General features: G+C 47.9%; 1 protein-coding gene across 1 annotated transcript; it reads right to left on the minus strand.

The window, feature by feature from the left end:
- Positions 1–8,109: 8,109 nt before the first annotated feature.
- On the minus strand, positions 8,110–16,638 carry LOC114450059 (cell division control protein 42 homolog). Its single transcript, XM_028427968.1, has 6 exons — positions 16,539–16,638; positions 13,674–13,778; positions 10,659–10,731; positions 10,469–10,578; positions 10,195–10,392; positions 8,110–9,942 (listed from the first exon to the last, which is right to left on the minus strand). Exons 2-6 carry the CDS (start codon positions 13,776–13,778, stop codon positions 9,853–9,855), a joined length of 576 nt encoding a protein of 191 aa, XP_028283769.1. The 5' UTR covers positions 16,539–16,638; the 3' UTR covers positions 8,110–9,852.
- Between the last annotated feature and the right edge of the window lie 1,778 nt (positions 16,639–18,416).

Raw genomic sequence — 18,416 nt, forward strand, 5'->3', positions numbered from 1 at the left:
AAAGAGATCAGGGGGGCAGGCATCCCATAATATCCCCCCCCCCCCTCCTCCTCCTCCACACACACTTCACTCACCCCTCCCCCACTCTGCATAGTTACCTTGCAACGTACAGACCATAATACTCACCCCCCCTCCCCCCCCTCCCCTCCCCTCCATAGTCTCTTCCCCATTCCTCCATGCATGCACCCCCCCCTCACACACACACCTCCACCCCTCCCTTAGCAACGGTGGTTGCCATGGAGACGCTCACCCCCCCTCCCACCTCCGTGTGTGTGTGTGTGTGTGTGGCATCCCATAATAGTAATGAGCGCAGTCACTGACATCCCACAATAAGCATAACTCCAAAAAGAGCGAGAGATAGGAGGAAGGAGGAGGAGGGGAGGGGGGGTGTTAAAAAAAAGGAAAAGCCGTCACATGGCAACCGTGTGCACCACATGACTGCTTAACTTCAGAGTGCATGTTTGCATGTAGGCGCCGGCACTGTTACTGTACACGAGCCCGGCTGCTGACGGCTGTGCACAGGATGCAGATGAGGGGCAAGGCCGAGAACCACCGGGAAGGTGGAGGGCGGCGAGGGGTTACCTGGGTAACCCAGGTGTCACACCTCCCCGAGTGAAGTATGAGGACTGACCGTCTGCGTCTGCGTCACATGGAGGCCGAGAAACTTTTAAAGAAGTCAAAAAACTAATTCTAAACAACTTCCTGGTAAAATTTGGCTCCTGTGACGACAACAGGAAGAGGTCACAGGGGTCAAAGTGTAAACCTTCACCCCCCCCCCCCCCCTCTCCAAACCCCACTACTCCTTCAAAAACCCAGGAGTGCAAGCGCCAAAGCCAGCAGCTGAGCTAAGCTGTCTGCACACATGCACACGCTGGCTCGCTCCACAGGCTGCTGGGAAATGCATTGCAGTCAATGGTGGGAAAAACGTCTGGGTCCTAGACAGCTTTTTCCCACCATTGACTGACTGTATTACATCCAGACCGTCAGCTGAAAGTCCTGTTTGTGCTTAGCGTGGTGTCTAAGTGACATTTTCAGCATGAAGGGAACTCAGCCCAGCGCTCGTACTTCTGGTTTTGGAGCCCGCTGAGCACCGGAGTGCATTGTTATTGTGCAACTATTGTATGTAAACAAAAAACCTATGCAGCTACTAACAAACACCTGGTTTTGGTTTTTGTCTTCAGTGTAAAAGGGCACAGGAGCAGCGATGTAAACATGACATCCAGATGCTAATTCCCTGTTCGTATTTTGTTGTAAACACATCCTAATTCATGCCGTGCGGCTTGCTAACTTTTTTTCTGTCGGTGTGTTTGTGTCAAACAGCTTTTAAAAAAATAATCAAGTGGAAACCTATGGAGTGTAAGTGTAAAAAAAAAAAACTGCAGTTCCAACAGTGTCCACTAGAGGCTGCCTCCAGAAGTGAGTCAGTCCCCACAGGCCTCCATGCTTCCTGTTTACAGCCTGGAACATAAACAGTTCTGGTTCTATTGATAATTTGATGTCAGCTGTTCAGGGGGAGAATTTTGATGTAACACGCTAGTTTTAAATAAATACGTTTGCATAATTAAGTGGGAGGGACCTCTTTGAGTGACAGGTGGGTGCTCCATGTTTATTACCAGTCTGTGTGTTTTGTCCATGTGATCAAACGCTAGCTAACAAGCCCTAAACCATCTCTGGAACCATTTATTTCAGGAGTACTTTTACTTTTTTGTTAGGTCCGTGTCCCATCCGCTAACGTGGAGGAGGCGAGCCAGCCACCAGGGGGCGATCCAGATGCTTTGGCCTCACTCATGCTGGGGACACACGCTTCCACATGTAGAGGAGCCAGCTGAGGTGGCTCGGGCATCAGTTTCGGATGCCTCCTGGGCGCCTCCCTGGGGAGGTGTTCCGGGCAGGTTCCACTGGGAGGAGACCCCAGAGGAGACTGTGTCTCTCGGCTGGCCTGGGAACGCCTCGGGATTCCCCCAGAAGAGCTGGAGGAAGTGTCTGGTGAGAGGGAAGTCTGGGTGTCCCTGCTGCCCCCGCGGCCCGGCCCCTGATCAGCGGTTGGATGGATGGATGTTTAGAAAAATAGAGGTCATATAAGTTTTTGTATCAGACATGATAATCTCTGCTGGTGGACAAGTTGGACATTTTAACATGGAGGTCTATGAAGCCAGCCCTCAAGTGGACACTTGCAGTAGTTACACTTTGCGACGGCTGCACCGGTCGCTTCTTAGAACTCTGGATTCTGGTTGATTCTGGTTCTGATGTGACCTCCATCTTTAACGGCAGCAGCCTCTGTTAAAAGGTCAGATTGAAGCTCAGCTAATCTCTAATCATGTGAGTACAGATTAACGCCTCCACCATCATTTATTTCCCACAGTCCCACAGCGACAGAATAAAAGTGCTTCACCTGCTCTGAAACATTCACATGTAAACAGTGTGTTGGTTCTGATGTCCCGCTGAGTGTATTGATGAAGCAGATAAGCAGTTGATGTGCGGCGCTGTGGTGTCTGTCTGTGGGTAGAGCGAGTGAGAGGAACCCCGGTCTGATGAAGTGCGATGAAGACGTCACAGATGGGAAGGCTGTGTATTTTCAGCCTCGTAAAGTGGCGGCTGTTTGGAGAGACACACTATACTGTGCACTTGAGGAACCTATAAGACAGGAAGTGATGATGATGGTGGAGGAGGAGGCGGGGATGGGGGTGGGGGTGAGAGAGAGAGAGAGAGAGAGAGAGAGGGGAGGCGAATTAGTGATTATTATGGAGTGGCAGGCCAAGCAGAGAAGAAAGGAGGAGGAGGAGGATGTGTGTGTGTGTGGGGGGGGGGGGCAGGCAAATGCATATTATGGGATGTCTGTGTTGTCAGGAGTGGGGGAGGGGGTACTATGGTCTGGCCTAGGCCTTTTTTTTGTGTGTGGCGGTTACTTCACGCGTGCATCAGCGCTCGACGTGCACAGACTGTTTCAGGTGCAGAGCGACTGAAGAAAGGTAGAGAGACCCCCGAGAGAGAGAGAGAGAGAGAGAGAGAGAGAGAGCGAGGAGGCAGCAGCACAAAGGCGGCGAGGCGGCGAGGCAGCTGGGAATTCATCAAAAAACTTCACTGGCAAAGTATCTGAGCAGCACAGCGAGCACAATGCAGCCCCTGTCCCCTGTAATGTAAATGAGAGAGGCAGCGATGGAGCCATCAGCACGTTCATCCGCACAGATCAGTTCACACCCTGCGAAAAATCCCGAATAACAGTCCGATCCGAAGTCGTCTCACTGATAAACAAGCTAAATACGCGAGGATTCATGATGAAGAGACATGTTAGGAACACAAAACAGAGGCCCTTAGCCTCGTTAGCATCATGGCTCGGATCTTCGGATCCTGACGTTTTCATTGTTTGCGTTAATTTGAACTCTGAACATTCTCAAAGCCTTCAGCTCTATTTTTAAAACGTTAGCATGCTAACTACTGCTAATCAATGCATGCGGCTCCATGGAGGCTGTCATGAGTCGGGTTGCACCGGAACAGTAAGTGCCTCACTTTTGGAGCCAGCCTCTAGTGGACACGGGAGACACTGCAGTTTATGACTCTACGATCCTTCGCACAGAAGGTTTACGTATTCATGTTAGCGAGGTGAAAAAGACGGCAGGTAGCCATCGCAGCGGTCAAAAGGCGCCTCATCATCCAACCATCCAACCATCCAGGAGAGGTGGAGAAGAGGGAACGGAGGACGCTGGGACGTTCGGGCGAAGCCGCCGTCTGTTATCTCACGCCGCAGACACGCTGAGCTGATCAGATCCATTTGCACTTTGTTATCTGGTGCGTAGACTGCAGGGCAGGATAGGTGGAGGAGGAGGAGGAGGATGGGGGTGGGTGGAGGAGGAGGGGAGTCCAGAAGTATTATGGTATGCATTTTGACTTACACAGTAATCTGACCCCCCCCTCCTCCTCCTCCTCCCTCAGCTTATCTCCATGGCAACCAGCAGCACAGCACAGAAGCACTATTATGGTCTGTGAACCCCACCCACCCCCACCCACTCCAACTCCAACTCCAACTCCTCTGTTTGGCCTCAGAAATGATATAATTATCATTATGAGATGTAGAATTCTGTGAATGTGGCAGAGGTGGTGGTGGGAGGGGCATCAGGAGCTGTGCACGAGGTTTCCATGACAACTGCCCCCACCAAATCCCTCTGATTGGTGATTATGGGATGTTCACCACCCCACACCCACCCCACTTCCACCTCTCCAAATGCACACATGAACACTGTGTCCACAGTCAAGGAGAGGAGACGGGTGGGGGAGGGTGGAGAAGATGCACGGCGAGGGAGAGGAGCGGCGGCGATGAAGAGTCGTCTGCGAGGACAAAGGATGGATGGATGCATGGACGAAGGTGTGCTGAGTCAGAGGCGGGTCAGGAGTCACAGAGTCAACACACAGCTGACGAACAGGGAAACACCTCAGTCCATTTTCACAGGGGAAGTGATGCAAGTGTGTGTCGCAACCAGAGGTCAAACACGTTTTTATTCACTGTACAGACGAACGTATGTGGACGAAGATTCTGACAGTGAAGAGGAGACAGGAAGCGAGGGGGCGAGAGGAGGAAGTGACAGCGAGTGATCCCTGACAGCAACGATTCAAAGGCGATGCACGTCTCACCTCAGTGTCACACATACAGACGTATAAATAAAATAAATGGGGTTAAACAACAACAAACAGAGTTAAAATTACCAAATATAGGTCGACCTATTTACAGACGAACACATCAAGGTCTAATGCTAACACAGAGCAGTTCGAACCAGGAAGTTAGCATCTGATTGGTCCTTACAGGTTTTATTTAGCAGGATAAAAGACTGACGCCTAAATACGTTAAAAGGCTAATGCTAAATTATCAACCAGCTACCGCACAGTCACATGACCACCACCGCTCTGACCTCTTCTACAGCACAAACACCTGGATGACCTTTAATGACATCGTCTGTAGTCCCACTTAGCCACTTGTTAGCATGTTAGCATCATCGGTGTGTTTGTCGGACCTGAACGTTGCTGCTCGGTAGACCGATGAAAACAAAGCACGGACAAAGTGCTAATACAAAACACGTACATTGAAATTCAGTGAAACGCTCCAGGATGCGGTCGTGTTGCGCTGGCAGCGGCCATTTTGAAATGTTTTGTCCCTACTCTGCATGAGCTGTCAGAGATAGTAAGGAGGAAGCGGGATGGGTCACTCCTTCACTTTTTCCATCAGCAGCTCTGGAAAACAAAACGTTTAATTCAGCTACACGGCCAGAAAAAACACGATTTTCGTAATCGGCCATACCTGTTGACCCCCTGCTGGCGACAACACGATGTGCGCTCAGGACTGCGGAGGAACTGATCCTGATGAGAGCAGGAACCAGGCAGAAAAGTTTTACCGATCAGTGGAAGTAAGCCCTACAAACACACAGCTGTGTGTGTGTGTCTGTGTGTTTAATGATTGTGTTGTCATCCACTTTGCTTCAGAGCAACACAAACAACACAAACAACACATGATGAGACAGCGCTCGGACCGCCGGGTCCATAGAAACAAAAGTAAACTTCCCTGCAGGCTCACAGGCCGCATGCACGCACACACCAGCCGCCATTTTATCTCACCTCCTCTGAAACACGTGCACTCGCTCACTCCCGCATGCACACATTATAAGCTCGCGCACACACACACACACACACACACCCAACCCCCACCCAGTCCTTCGTTTCACACACACACACCCTTTCCCTGAACCCCCCCCAGTCTTCACACACACCAAAACACACATATACCTCCCCCTCACACACACGTGTGCACCCTACCTCCACGCACACACATTCGTGCACACTCGCGCACACACACAGACACACACAGTTCCCCTCCCCCCTCCTATTCCATACCAGGGCACGTCGTGACAAAACAAAGAACACCCCATAATACTCAGAGTCGCACAGTATGCATGGTAACCAGTTATGTCAGAGATGAAGGCAGAGTGTGTGTGTGTGTGTGTGTGATTCACTGTATACATGGACACACACACAGCTGTGTGTCTGCACATAATGCTCCATTCATACATAAATAAACACACAAAATTCGACACACACATTGGCACATATATACACCTCCCACACACACACACACAAAATTACAGGGGTATACATCCACACACACACACACAGAGGCAGCCACATGTACACACCCAGACACACACTTCTTATAAATAATGACACACATGAACAAGAAAATGGAGGCAGAAGAAAGTACACAACGCACACAGAGCGATCACAAAGAGACACAAGATGTAACGCGTGGACACAAAGACGCACTTAAAACAGAAAAACCATGTAGGTATGTACAAAAACACAAGCGCACAAAATTAAGATACAAACACAAAAACAGACACACAACAGACGCAGATACACAAAATACACAGCACATGGGCATTTAAACACACAATCATGAGGACAGACATGAACACACAAAACTACACAAAACATTAATGAACACAAAAACTTGGCTACTGCACAAAATCACACACACAAACCTGAGCTGGACTCACAACATGCAAGGACGACAATTGACTCTTATGAATGACACAAAACATGCACACAGACACAACACACGCAAATAAAAACACACAAAAACTCGGACACCACACTTCAACACTAGACTCAACGCACAAACACAGACACACACACATTCACACACACAGTGAAAACTGTGTGGCACGACTACAAAGACAAACATGAAACTTGTGTTGTGTAGACAAACTTGCAAACTGTTTACAGCAACACACACACACACAGACACACACAGTGTGTTTCTTCAACAATGCTGTCCACTGTGTTTGTCTTTACATTGAATGTTCAGACGCACAATAAAGAGGCTTAACTTACTGCTTCTCCTCTCTAATGTATCTTTGTTTAGTGTGTGTCTGTGTGTGTGTGTGTGTGTGTGTACACATGTGCATGTGTGTGTTCTCTGAGAGAAGAAGAAGAAAAAAAAAAGAGAAGAGAGGTCAGGTTTCTATCCCATGATGCAACTCTCTCTCTCTCTCCCCCCCCCCTTCTGGTTGCCCATGGCAACGCACTTATAATGAGGTCAGATGGACATCCAATAATATGCAGCAGCAAGAGAGCGAGCGAGCGAGGCGCTTTGGGACAGACAGCAGTCAAAGTGTCAGAACCAGCAGCAAGACAAGATGGCCGCCGCACGAAGGCGATAAATTGGCAGTGATTCATTCACACAAAGTAAAAGTGAAAGTGACGACAACACAAAACAACACTTTGAGTCTGGAAGATTAAAACACACAAAACCATCTTTAAAGCAGAGGTTCAAAGGTCACACTGAGACTGACTGAGGGACACTAGAGGGTCAAAGCATCGACTAAAAAATGAATTTAGGATTAAATAATCTTAATCTCTAATCACAGAGTGAATATAATCCACACTTTTCAGTCATATCTTTGATAGAACTGACTCCCTGCTCTCCATTCAGCTCCTGGTCTGAGGTTTGAAACTGCTGTGAAAGGAAGTGGAGTCAAACGAAAGGCGGCAGGAGAGGTGAGGACAGAGAGATGCATGATGGGAGCAGAAGACAGGAAGCGGCTCAGCGTCCTGCCGTCAGTCAGACAAAGGAGCTCCGAGCCTCCATGTCGGTCTGAAGGATCCATTTTAGACTGCCAATCATGAACATGAACCCAGGTCATTAACATACTGTATCCACAGACGCCCCCCCCCCCTGTCAAAACCAGGGGCACAGCTCCCCCTACTGTCCACTGGAAGCAAGGGCGTTAACCCTCCAGCTGCCAAACGTGAGTCATGGCTACAGCAGCAGCTCCACACCTGGTTTACCTGTTCACACCTCCGTCTATAAACCAGTTTCACTCCAGATCAACACTCTGCGCTGCGCTAGTGTGAACACCTCACGTTACCATGACAACTATGTGATGCCTGTGTGTCACATGATGCATTCAGGGACTGTCGGAAAAGACAAAACAACAAATCAAATGTTTTTTTAATGTACATGTTCTGATTCTCTTCCCCTTTTTTAATGAAATACTAATTTAAAATCTACATTTTTGACAAAAACAGGAAGCAGAGAAAAAAAAACAACAAAATGAGGCCAAAGCATTCAAGTACTGCTTTTATTATTTCCAAACAGCCACCACTTCCAACATCCACCTCTCCACACAGAGCAGGATTCTTCTCTGTCGTTATTGCTTCAGTTATGATGTTTGTTTACTATCAGAATAGTTTAGTTTGTCAAAACCAAGCCGGCAGTACTCGCTCCAAAAGTGCTGGCACTCAACCGTCGAGTCAAAATATCTAAAAAGAAATAAAAAGTGTCCAAAAAACCAGCCCCCAAGAAACAATGAGGAGCAAAGAAATATCTATATAATACTTGTAATCATCCATACATGATCAGAATAACCCATCATCTCCGAAACAATAGAAAAAATAAGACAATAAGTGGAATTTCAGGTGGTTTTAATAATGGGACGTACGCTCAGTTTAAGGCCCCGTCAGAGCCACTCTGTTGTTCTGATTCGATTTAAAATGATTAAAAGTCACAGACGGCACTCTGGAGTAAAACACACAGAGCCTTTAAACTGAGCGGCGTTCCCCGTGAGGCCTCCAGGAGGCGCTGTCACACAGGCGAGCACTCGGCGAGGAGGAGAGAGAGAGAGAAGCAAGAGCGGAAACTTCAAACCAAACATGTCACCCGGGCAGATCCGAGGTCAGTGAGATGCTTTGATTGACTGGTCTGAAGCTATGATAAGGCATCGATCGATCGTCTCCAGGAAGAGGAGGAATCTGAGTTTGCTTTTGACGACAGCGCCCTCTTTCTGTTCAGCAAGGAAAAAACATCCAAACATCAACAACAAGCTTCAAGCAGTGGAACAACAGACAAAAACAAATGTTTCCAGGGGAGCCTTAAAAACAGCGACGCCATCAGAACATTGGAATCTTCAAGCAAATTACGAGCAATGATTTAAACGTCAGCTCATTTTTTTTTTTTTTTTTTTTACAACTACTGATGAGAAGCAGGAAGTTGAGTTAAGAGCGCACTGAACGGCCGGCGTGTCCGTCACCTCTGTGTTCCCCCTGGAAACACTTCCTGTGTTGTTTCAGCGACCTGGCAGCCTGCTGTTTTGTCCGTGTGTCTTTTCTTGTTTAAAGGTCTGCGTCAGACACACACACACACACACACACACACACACACACACACACAGACACACACACAGACACGAGGCGGTATGTGCGGTGGTGATTTAATTCTTTAAATTTCTCACGATACGTTTGGATCGTCGGGTTCGCAGCACACACACACACACACACACTTTGAGGCACTTTTAACTGCTGCTTGCGCTGTTTGTGTTTCTACAGAAAACATTGTGGAAATACCAGAAACACACACACAAAACCCACCACACCCAGGTGGAGGCGCCGGCACATGGAGGAAAGAAGTGAAGGCTGCAGTGAAACGTGATCTATTCAACGCCACAGACTAGCTTTTTTTTTTTTATTTTTGATAGTTTTACACATTTTACATACATTTTACCGTCATCGTGACTCGTCCGCTGTGTGTCGAAGCCTTTCTATTGCTCATTCTGCTTCCTGCCGTTATTAAAACCTCATTTCCTGGTTATTTAGCGAGGAGTGCTGTTCAAACGTGTTAGTCATATTAACGCCGCCACGATGAGGGATCAAGCGCCACGCCCCACAAGTTAAGTCACTATGGCTGAAGGCACTGTTAAAACATGTGTCTGCCTCGTCCACAATCACACCCCCACTCTCCCCTCTTCCTCCCCTCTCAGTAACCCCTCCGGGCTGTGTCTTCCTCCTCCTACTCCTCCTCTTCCTCCTCTTCGTCTATAGCAGGATGCAGCGCTTCTTGGGTTTGTTGTCTGGAGGCTCCAGAGCCGCCAGGATGGCCTCATCAAACACGTTCTTTAGTCCTCTCTGAGAAGACACACATGACGCCAGCATGATCACAGAGAGTTTCTACACGGACAGAACTTCCTGTTCCACAGGGGGGCGCTCTCGAGACAGACCACAATGAATGGAACCAGATATACAAATGATATAAATAAAGTTTAGTGGCGTGACGCACCACGAGTGAGAGAGATTTATATCTGAGGACTAAATGATTATTTAATCTTACGATCACACCCTCACAGCGCCCTCTACGGGCCTGGTTTTCCCTTCTCATACCTGCGTAAGAGCCGAACACTCCACGTATTTGACGGCCTTGAGCTCGCGGGCCAGCTTCTCTCCGCTCTCGCAGGTCAGCGCTCGCTGTTTGTTCTTGGCCAGTTTCTCCAGAGTGTTACTGTCATCTCTCAGATCCACCTGAGTCCCGACCAGCAGGAAGGGGGTCCGCGGGCAGTGGTGTGAAATCTCTGGCACCCACTGATGGAAGAAAAGGACGAGGTCAGGCGCATGAAATTAGCCTTGAACTAACACGACGCAGTCCAACCACACAAACCTTCTCTCTGACGTTCTCGAAGGAGGAGGGCGACACGACAGAGAAGCAGACGAGGAAGACGTCCGTCTGAGGGTAGCTCAGGGGTCGCAGTCTGTCGTAGTCCTCCTGACCTGCAGGGGGAGACGCACAAACACTTAGACTAACAGCAGAACCCTCACAGCGCTCTGCAGCTGGAAGGTTTTATCTTTACCTGCAGTGTCAAACAGTCCCAGAGTGTATGGCTCCCCACCGATCATCACTGTCACGGCATAGTTGTCGAACACCTGGGTGAGGCAGAGGGGTGAGGAGTGAGGGGTGAGGGGTAAAGGGGTGAGAGCAGGAATAAGGAAGTGAAGAAAAGGAAACAGAAATGTGAGAAAAACATGCTCAAAACAAAACAGGAAGTGTGCGTCTCATGTGGAAGAACCTCGTGACAGACACACAGCACACACTACGGTTAACGACAGACAATACGGGGTTAATCAGCCCTTAAGTCTAATGATCTATGACCCACATGTGCAGAAGAAACTCTAGCATCTGTTTGTCTGACTTGAGGATCATCACTTACAGACACAGATTCACCTTTTTTCCATCTTGCACAAGTCAAAGGTCAAACACGTTACACAACACAGACACGAGTGTCAGTGTCGAGCGTTAGATCAGCTTCACACATCTGTATCTGTTATCTGGGCTCAGGTAAACACGCTTCTCACTCCTCCTACTCCTGTTTCATCACTCCTGTACCTTCAGGCTGCTGCCGTGTGGCGTAACAAGCCGTCCCAACACGCCCGCTCACCCCGGCCCTGCGACCGTGGACCTGGACTGAAGCAGGGAGTGTTGAACACAGTCTGCAGCCCGACACTGTGCGGCGTCAAATGAATGTACAGACAAGCTCCAGATAAAGTGGAGGATGTAGCCAGAGGCAGAGGAAACTACACCCTGTATTACAAACATGCATCCAAGACACACACACACACACACACACCGAAGTCAGTTCAAGTTTAGACAGAAGCTGTGTGTGATACGTTGAGACACGACAAGAACATATTTCAGTAAAACAGACATGCTCATTGTCTCTCTCTCTCTCTCTCTCTCTAATGTGTTCAGATGCAGCTCAGAGAGCAGAACCTGCTGGAAACAGCCACAGCAGCGACAAGAAGCATGGAACAAACTCCCATATAAAGTCCCTCTGTATAAAGACGTTAGATTCTGATAATCGAGCTGTTCTGAGGGGAGACTTCCTGCAGGAGCCGATTCTGATGGTGGTTTTTTTTTTTTGTCCCCTGACTGACAGGAAATAACAAGAAGATGCAGCTCTGAAGAGAAATCACTCATCATCAACACAGCGACTGAACGGCAGCTGTGTGTCATCTTCTCACATCAACTACAGACAACAACACGACTTCAGAGCAAACATGTTTTGGTCCATAAACTCCAGAGGCGGCGGGGTTAAGTGCAACCACTCAAAGCTGCAACCATAAAGCTCCGGTGCTGATGTGCAGTTACCAACAATAGAGAAATGCAGGCAGGAAGCGGATGGTGCATATGCAGAATAAACAATAGAACAATAAGCAATAAAAAAACGGAATGATCGCTGCTGACTGACCAACATGTGAAGAAGCCCGGAGGCTGTGAAAAGGCTTACTGTCATTATTGTAACTTAAAAAGTAGAAAGTGGATCAAAGATCCTGTTTATGGTTGCAAAAACAGATGCATTTGTGACTTTACACACAGTTTTTAAGGACATATACGGTCCTCTGCTGCCGATATTTCACCTACAACAGCAACAAGTCCCAGAGAGAGAGAGATCTCAGACAGACTATATAACATTACAGACTTAAAGAGTGAGAATGAGGAGGAGGAAGGTGACAGACGGGCAGGAAGATGAAGATAAAGCTGAGGCAGCACTGTGGCTTCCTCTGATCCTACTGTGCTGACTGACGGACGGACACGGCACCAGCAGCAGAGTTACACACCAGAGTGGACAGACCTGTCCGTCAGCAGCCAGCCAGCTGTTTTCCGCCTGTCAGAGTGTGCAGGACCACATTCTGCTTCAGAGGCAGCTTCAGTGTCACACCACACTTCTAAACGTCAGACAGGAAGCACAGGGAAACCACGAATAAGCCTGCAGATACACCAGCTCACCTCTTCATGAGAAAGCACTGTATGTATTTACACGTGTTTAACATCAACCCCTGAATATTGGCCAGTAACAACATGCACAGACCTATTATTAACTGAAGGTGGAGGACAAGAGGGCAGCGTCAGCCTGTATTTATTTACAGGAGCCTAACAAGATTCAAGCAAAGAAGAACTTCTGTCGATAAACTGGACATTTAACTGGAAATTCACCTATTTAGAAAAAGGGGCTGGAGTCAGAGTGAAGCTGTGCTCGGTGGCTTCTTAACTGCTGCACACAGAGATGTCAGTTTCAGTCTGAGGGCACGGTTGTGGTACTTCTGTCTGCAAGTACAGAGCTTGGCTGAACCCCTGCTCGAAGAGGTAGGACGCAAGAAAAGCCAGAAGCAGAAGACGGGTCTTCTCCCACGACAGAGGAAGAGTCAGACCATGCAGCCCAGCCAGAGATGCAGAACGCTGCCTTGGCCTCCTCCTCCTCCTCCTCCTCATTTTGGAGGTCACTGAGGCTTTCCTGTATTGTGGCATCACTGCTGGACGCATCCTCTCTCACCCATTCAGGGACATCTAATGGATCAAGGTCCCTGAAGCGGATCTCCAAGTCCGCCTTCACTGTGTTCAACTGCAAATGATGCTGCTACAGACCCAACTGCAGAGCTTCCTTGGAGCCTCAGAGCACAGGACGTCCCTAAGATCGACCTAAGATCTTAGGCAGCACGCATGCGGCACACGCTCCTTCAGGAAGGTGGCGAACCCGCCCAGGCGACGATGTAATCAATCACAAGAAAAACACATTGTTGCATCTTATATCATGTTCAAATGAGCAAAGTTTGTGTGTCGTTGTGATGAGTGACTACCGCCCCCCATGTGTGCCTGAGCGCCTCCCCCTCACGCCATCACACCCTGAGCGGTCTAACAAACAACTTCATTTTTCAAACTACTGTTCCTCTTATTTCCAGTGCTCTGGCTAAGCTAGGCTAACCCCCGCAGCTCTATTTATCATAGTTCAGTCCTGATGGTATAAACAAATATGACTTCCTGTGTGACTCTCTCTCTCTCTCTCTGGCGATGTGCTCGTGTTATTACTCACCGTGGGGACGTATTCGGAGGGAAACTTGTTGGTTGTGTAGGAGATGAGCAGGCAGGTTTTTCCCACCGCACCATCACCCACCACCACACACTTTATGGTCTGCATCTGAGGAGGAAGAAGACAAACACCGGAGGGGTGAGGAGGAGGAGAATGAGGAACTGGAAATAACCTCGTCTTTGATGACAGATGTGTTTACTGATTGATAACATTTCTGTCCAATAAGGTAACAGTCAGGAAAAACCTGTAGAGTAAACTACATCTCACAGACTGATATCTGAGTAGATCTTTGACAAGACAGCTGACGGTCTGAGAGCGACGGAATTACATTCCTGAGCTTCTTTTCCTCGTCTTGTGCGTTTCAGCTACATGTAAACAACCTGCAGCCTGACTGGAACACCACAGCCGTCACACACTGGCCGGAGAACCTGTGACCACCCCAGACGCCGAGCGGCTGGCATACCCAGGCTGCTGCTTCATTAAGAGGGACAATGGTAAAGGGCTATGGGCTGCCACTTCATCACTGGCTCTTTGTCTGAGCCGTTTGGCAGCTGCGGCAGCATTCAGCCGAGCACCGATGAGTCAGGGGGAAGGTGGCCGGTCATCTGCAGCGATGATGACACCAGTTATGTCAGGAGGATCGGTTGGTTCTGCAGCGATAATTCCCAGACACATGCAGACAATTCTGGATAATCAGCGGCAGCCCGGTCTAATGCACGGCTTTAGTTTGCTGTGTATCACCATCATGGATGGTCAACGTCTTCAGAGGTCACTTTTAATACTGATCCAGCTGTGTATTTAAATTAAACATTAACATTTTCAATAGGACACGGCCGCAGATCTGAAGATCAGCGAGGGATATGAAAGTTGTTCAAACACATGGGACAAGGAGAAATGTTATTGTCTTAATAAAATCTAGTTGAAGGCCCCGTTCACACTGGAGAAAGTCATTCCAGCTAGAGTAGGATTGAGCCCAGACAGCCTTTAAGCTGGATGTGTTCAGACCTGGTTCAAATCTGGCTAGCACACACTTGTGTCCGCACTCAATCCGGCTTCATCCAGCGTATTTGCTGTCCTCCAAACCACTAGGTGGCACCTCGTAATATGGCTAATAATGTGGCTAGCCGGATTCGCTAGCCACATTTGCGTTCACACCTGAGCCACATTTGAGCCAATCCTGCTAGATCCACCTCTCGTGGGTGGATCTAGCCGGCTTGAAATCAAAGGCCCCGTTCACACTGGGGAAAAAAATGTGGCTTAAGCAGGATTTGGCCGCATCCAGATCAATCCAGATGTGTTTTTTTTCCGAGTGTGAACACCTCCAATCCAGCTGAATCCAGTTTGATTTCAAGCCGGCTAGATCCACCCTCGAGAGGTGGATCTAGCAGGATTGTCTCAAATGTGGCTCAGGTGTGAACGCAAATGTGGCTAGCGAATCCGGCTAGCCACATTATTAGCCATATTACGAGGCGCCACCTAGTGGTTTGGAGGACAGCAAACACGCTGGATGAAGCCGGATTGAGTGTGGACACAAGTGTGTGCTAGCCAGATTTGAAAATAGGTCTGAACACATCCAGCTTAAAGGCTCTCTGGGCTCAATCCTACTCTAGCTGGAATGACTTTCTCCAGTGTGAACGGGGCCTAAGCTGGATGTGTTCAGACCTGGTTCAAATCTGGCTAGCACACACTTGTGTCCGCACTCAATCCGGCTTCATCCAGCGTGTTTGCTGTCCTCCAAACCACTAGGTGGCACCTCGTAATATGGCTAATAATGTGGCTAGCCGGATTCGCTAGCCACATTTGCGTTCACACCTGAGCCACATTTGAGCCAATCCTGCTAGATCCACCTCTCGTGGGTGGATCTAGCAGGCTTGAAATCAAACTGGATTCAGCTGGATTGGAGGTGTTCACACTCACATCTGGATTGATCTGGATGCGGCCAAATCCTGCTTAAGCCACATTTTTTTCCCCAGTGTGAACGGGGCCTAAGTTTTGACTCATTGAGACAATTTAAACAATAATAACAATCACACATCAGGTGTTTAATGTTCACTCATATCTGCCGGTTACACCGTTGACAACATGGATTTTATTGTGATTATTTAATTTATTGATTTATATTATCCAACATAAAACCGACTTTACTCATGTTTAGTGAATTAAAATCTCACACATGTGAGTCTGGGAGAATATAACAGCCATTAACACACATTTAAAACACATTTCCATTCAGTGTTCCAGCAGGCTGAACCGTTTTTTAGTCACTTCCGCATCGAAAGCTGAGCGATTAGCTAAGAAAGCACACTGAGACAGGCCCGGTCCATCAGCCAGTGTGTGCTTTTAAAGACTTCAACACATCAAACTTAACGTCTGCGCCTCTTCACGGCTTTTATTTAAAAGCAATTGTTAAAAACACTGAAAAAGTTCCGTCCGGCTAAGCTAGCTAACGTTAGCTACGCTGCGAAGCTAATAAGGTGAAGTTACATCCGCCAGACCCCCACCCACAACAAAAACGACCTGATTAAACGGGTTTCGCAATCAATATACACCACAAAACAACAACGTTTTGCTCTACGTGTAGCTGTTGTATTAAAACCCGGTGTTAGAACCGCTTTGATTAATGAAACAAGAAGAAAAACTTACACCGGTAACTTTAGGCAGAGATTTAACAGCCGCGCTAGCTTAAAGTTAGCTAAAGGAAACCGTTTGTTTTGACAGCTGCCGGTTAGCGCAGTTAGCTGCCAGCAGGCTAACAGTGACAGGGTGTGCTACGGGAAGCCCTTTTCTACCTAAAGCTGCCGTCTTTCCGTGGATGTTGCGCTCTTTGTCGTGGTTAAATCACAGTTTGTGACACTGACAGCTTCTTACCTCGTCGCTGCCGCTGGAGTGCTGGAAATGAAGAATGCTGCGTTCAGGTGCCTCCCGTAAACCTACCGTCCCCCGTCAGTGCGGAAGTAAGGAATACGACTGGTGTTGCGTTCAGGTTCCTACGAATATGGTATTTTGTATGATCAGAAAGTTTCCTGCAGTTTAACTTCCCTGTTCTAGTTTTTTTTATTGAAGACATTTAATGTTTTTGTCATAACAATTTAATTTTTGAGTCTTTTTGTAGAAAATTATTTTGTAAAATTAAAACATTTGTTTCTATTTTTAATAAATATATAAATAGAGATTTTATTTTATTTTATTTTATTTTATTTTATTTTATTTTATTTTATTTTATTTTATTTTATTATCGTTGGTACATGTTGAAGAAAAAAAAAAGCCAAAGTTACCTAAGGTGTTTGGACCCTGTTTATGTTTGGACCCTGTTCGTGTTTGGACCCTGTTTGTGTTTGGACCCTGTTTGTATTTGGACCCTGTTTATGTTTGGACCCTGTTTGTGTTTGGACCCTGTTTATGTTTGGACCCTGTTTGTGTTTGGACCCTGTTTGGACCCTGTTTATGTTTGGACCCTGTTTGTGTTTGGACCCTGTTTGTGTTTGGACCCTGTTTGTGTGACCCTGTTTGTGTTTGGACCCTGTTTGTGTGACCCTGTTTGTGTTTGGACCCTGTTTGTGTTTGGACCCTGTTTGGACCCTGTTTGTGTTTGGACCCTGTTTATGTTTGGACCCTGTTCGTGTTTGGACCCTGTTTGGACCCTGTTTATGTTTGGACCCTGTTTGTGTTTGGACCCTGTTTGTGTTTGGACCCTGTTTGTGTTTGGACCCTGTTTGGACCCTGTTTGTGTTTGGACCCTGTTTGTGTTTGGACCCTGTTTGGACCCTGTTTGTGTTTGGACCCTGTTTGGACCCTGTTTGTGTTTGGACCCTGTTTGTGTGACCCTGTTTGTGTTTGGACCCTGTTTGTGTGACCCTGTTTGTGTTTGGACCCTGTTTGTGTTTGGACCCTGTTTATGTTTGGACCCTGTTCGTGTTTGGACCCTGTTTGGACCCTGTTTGTGTTTGGACCCTGTTTGGACCCTGTTTGTGTTTGGACCCTGTTTGTGTGACCCTGTTTGTGTTTGGACCCTGTTTGTGTTTGGACCCTGTTTGTGTTTGGACCATTACTTAATATAGATTATAGTGCATTGATGAGCACTCCAGACTGATGCAATCGATCCTCTGTGTCCACCAGAGGGAGCTGAAGTGCAGACTGCAGTGCTTACAGTACAGAGCCATTTTTAAACAGCCTGACGGTGTCATGGCATTCTGTGCCCCGTCCTCTCCCTCCTTTATATATGTGTGTGTGTTTATGGGATGATTAACTCATTCAGTCATACAAATTAAAACTTGAGGAATCTGAGTAATGGGATAACATGTGGCAGGACAACATGGCCCCTCTGTAACACGTCTGTAACGGTGTTTGTTTTGGCGTCCTGTGGGTGGAGTGGGAGCTCCCGAGGGGGGGGGGGGGGGGAGGGGGGCCGGTCGACCTTCAGTGGTAATGCTGCAGAAAATGAGATAATTACCATGCAAGGCACTTCTCCGCTCCCCCTTCCCCCCGGACGGCCTCCACTCACAGGCGTTTCATCACACTTTGATCTCCTCGCTGCTCTCTTTCCTCCACTTCCTCTCCTCCTCTTCATCTCTTTCTATTACTCGCTCACCCGTGGCTAACCAGGCGGGTGGATGTCAAGGACGATGTGCTGCTCGTCTCCCAAAGATAATCCCATTAAACTCAGGAATTCAATTATAGATTATCTCACATGCTCACACACAGGTGGACGTCTGAAACACAGGCATGATACACTCCATCACACACACA

This window comes from Parambassis ranga, chromosome 2 (assembly GCF_900634625.1).
Source record: "Parambassis ranga chromosome 2, fParRan2.1, whole genome shotgun sequence".
Lineage (NCBI taxonomy): Eukaryota > Metazoa > Chordata > Actinopteri > Ambassidae > Parambassis > Parambassis ranga.

What these genes read in the sequence shown, in the direction of transcription:
- LOC114450059 (XM_028427968.1), bottom strand. Translation starts at nt 13,778, where the DNA reads ATGCAGACCATAAAGTGTGTGGTGGTGGGTGATGGTGCGGTGGGAAAA. An exon ending in GGGACTGTTTGACACTGCAG is followed by an intron (nt 10,579 to 10,658) that starts GTAAAGATAAAA and finishes CTCCCCCTGCAG; the next exon opens with GTCAGGAGGACTACGACAGA. An exon ending in AGTGTTCGGCTCTTACGCAG is followed by an intron (nt 9,943 to 10,194) that starts GTATGAGAAGGG and finishes GTGTCTTCTCAG; the next exon opens with AGAGGACTAAAGAACGTGTT.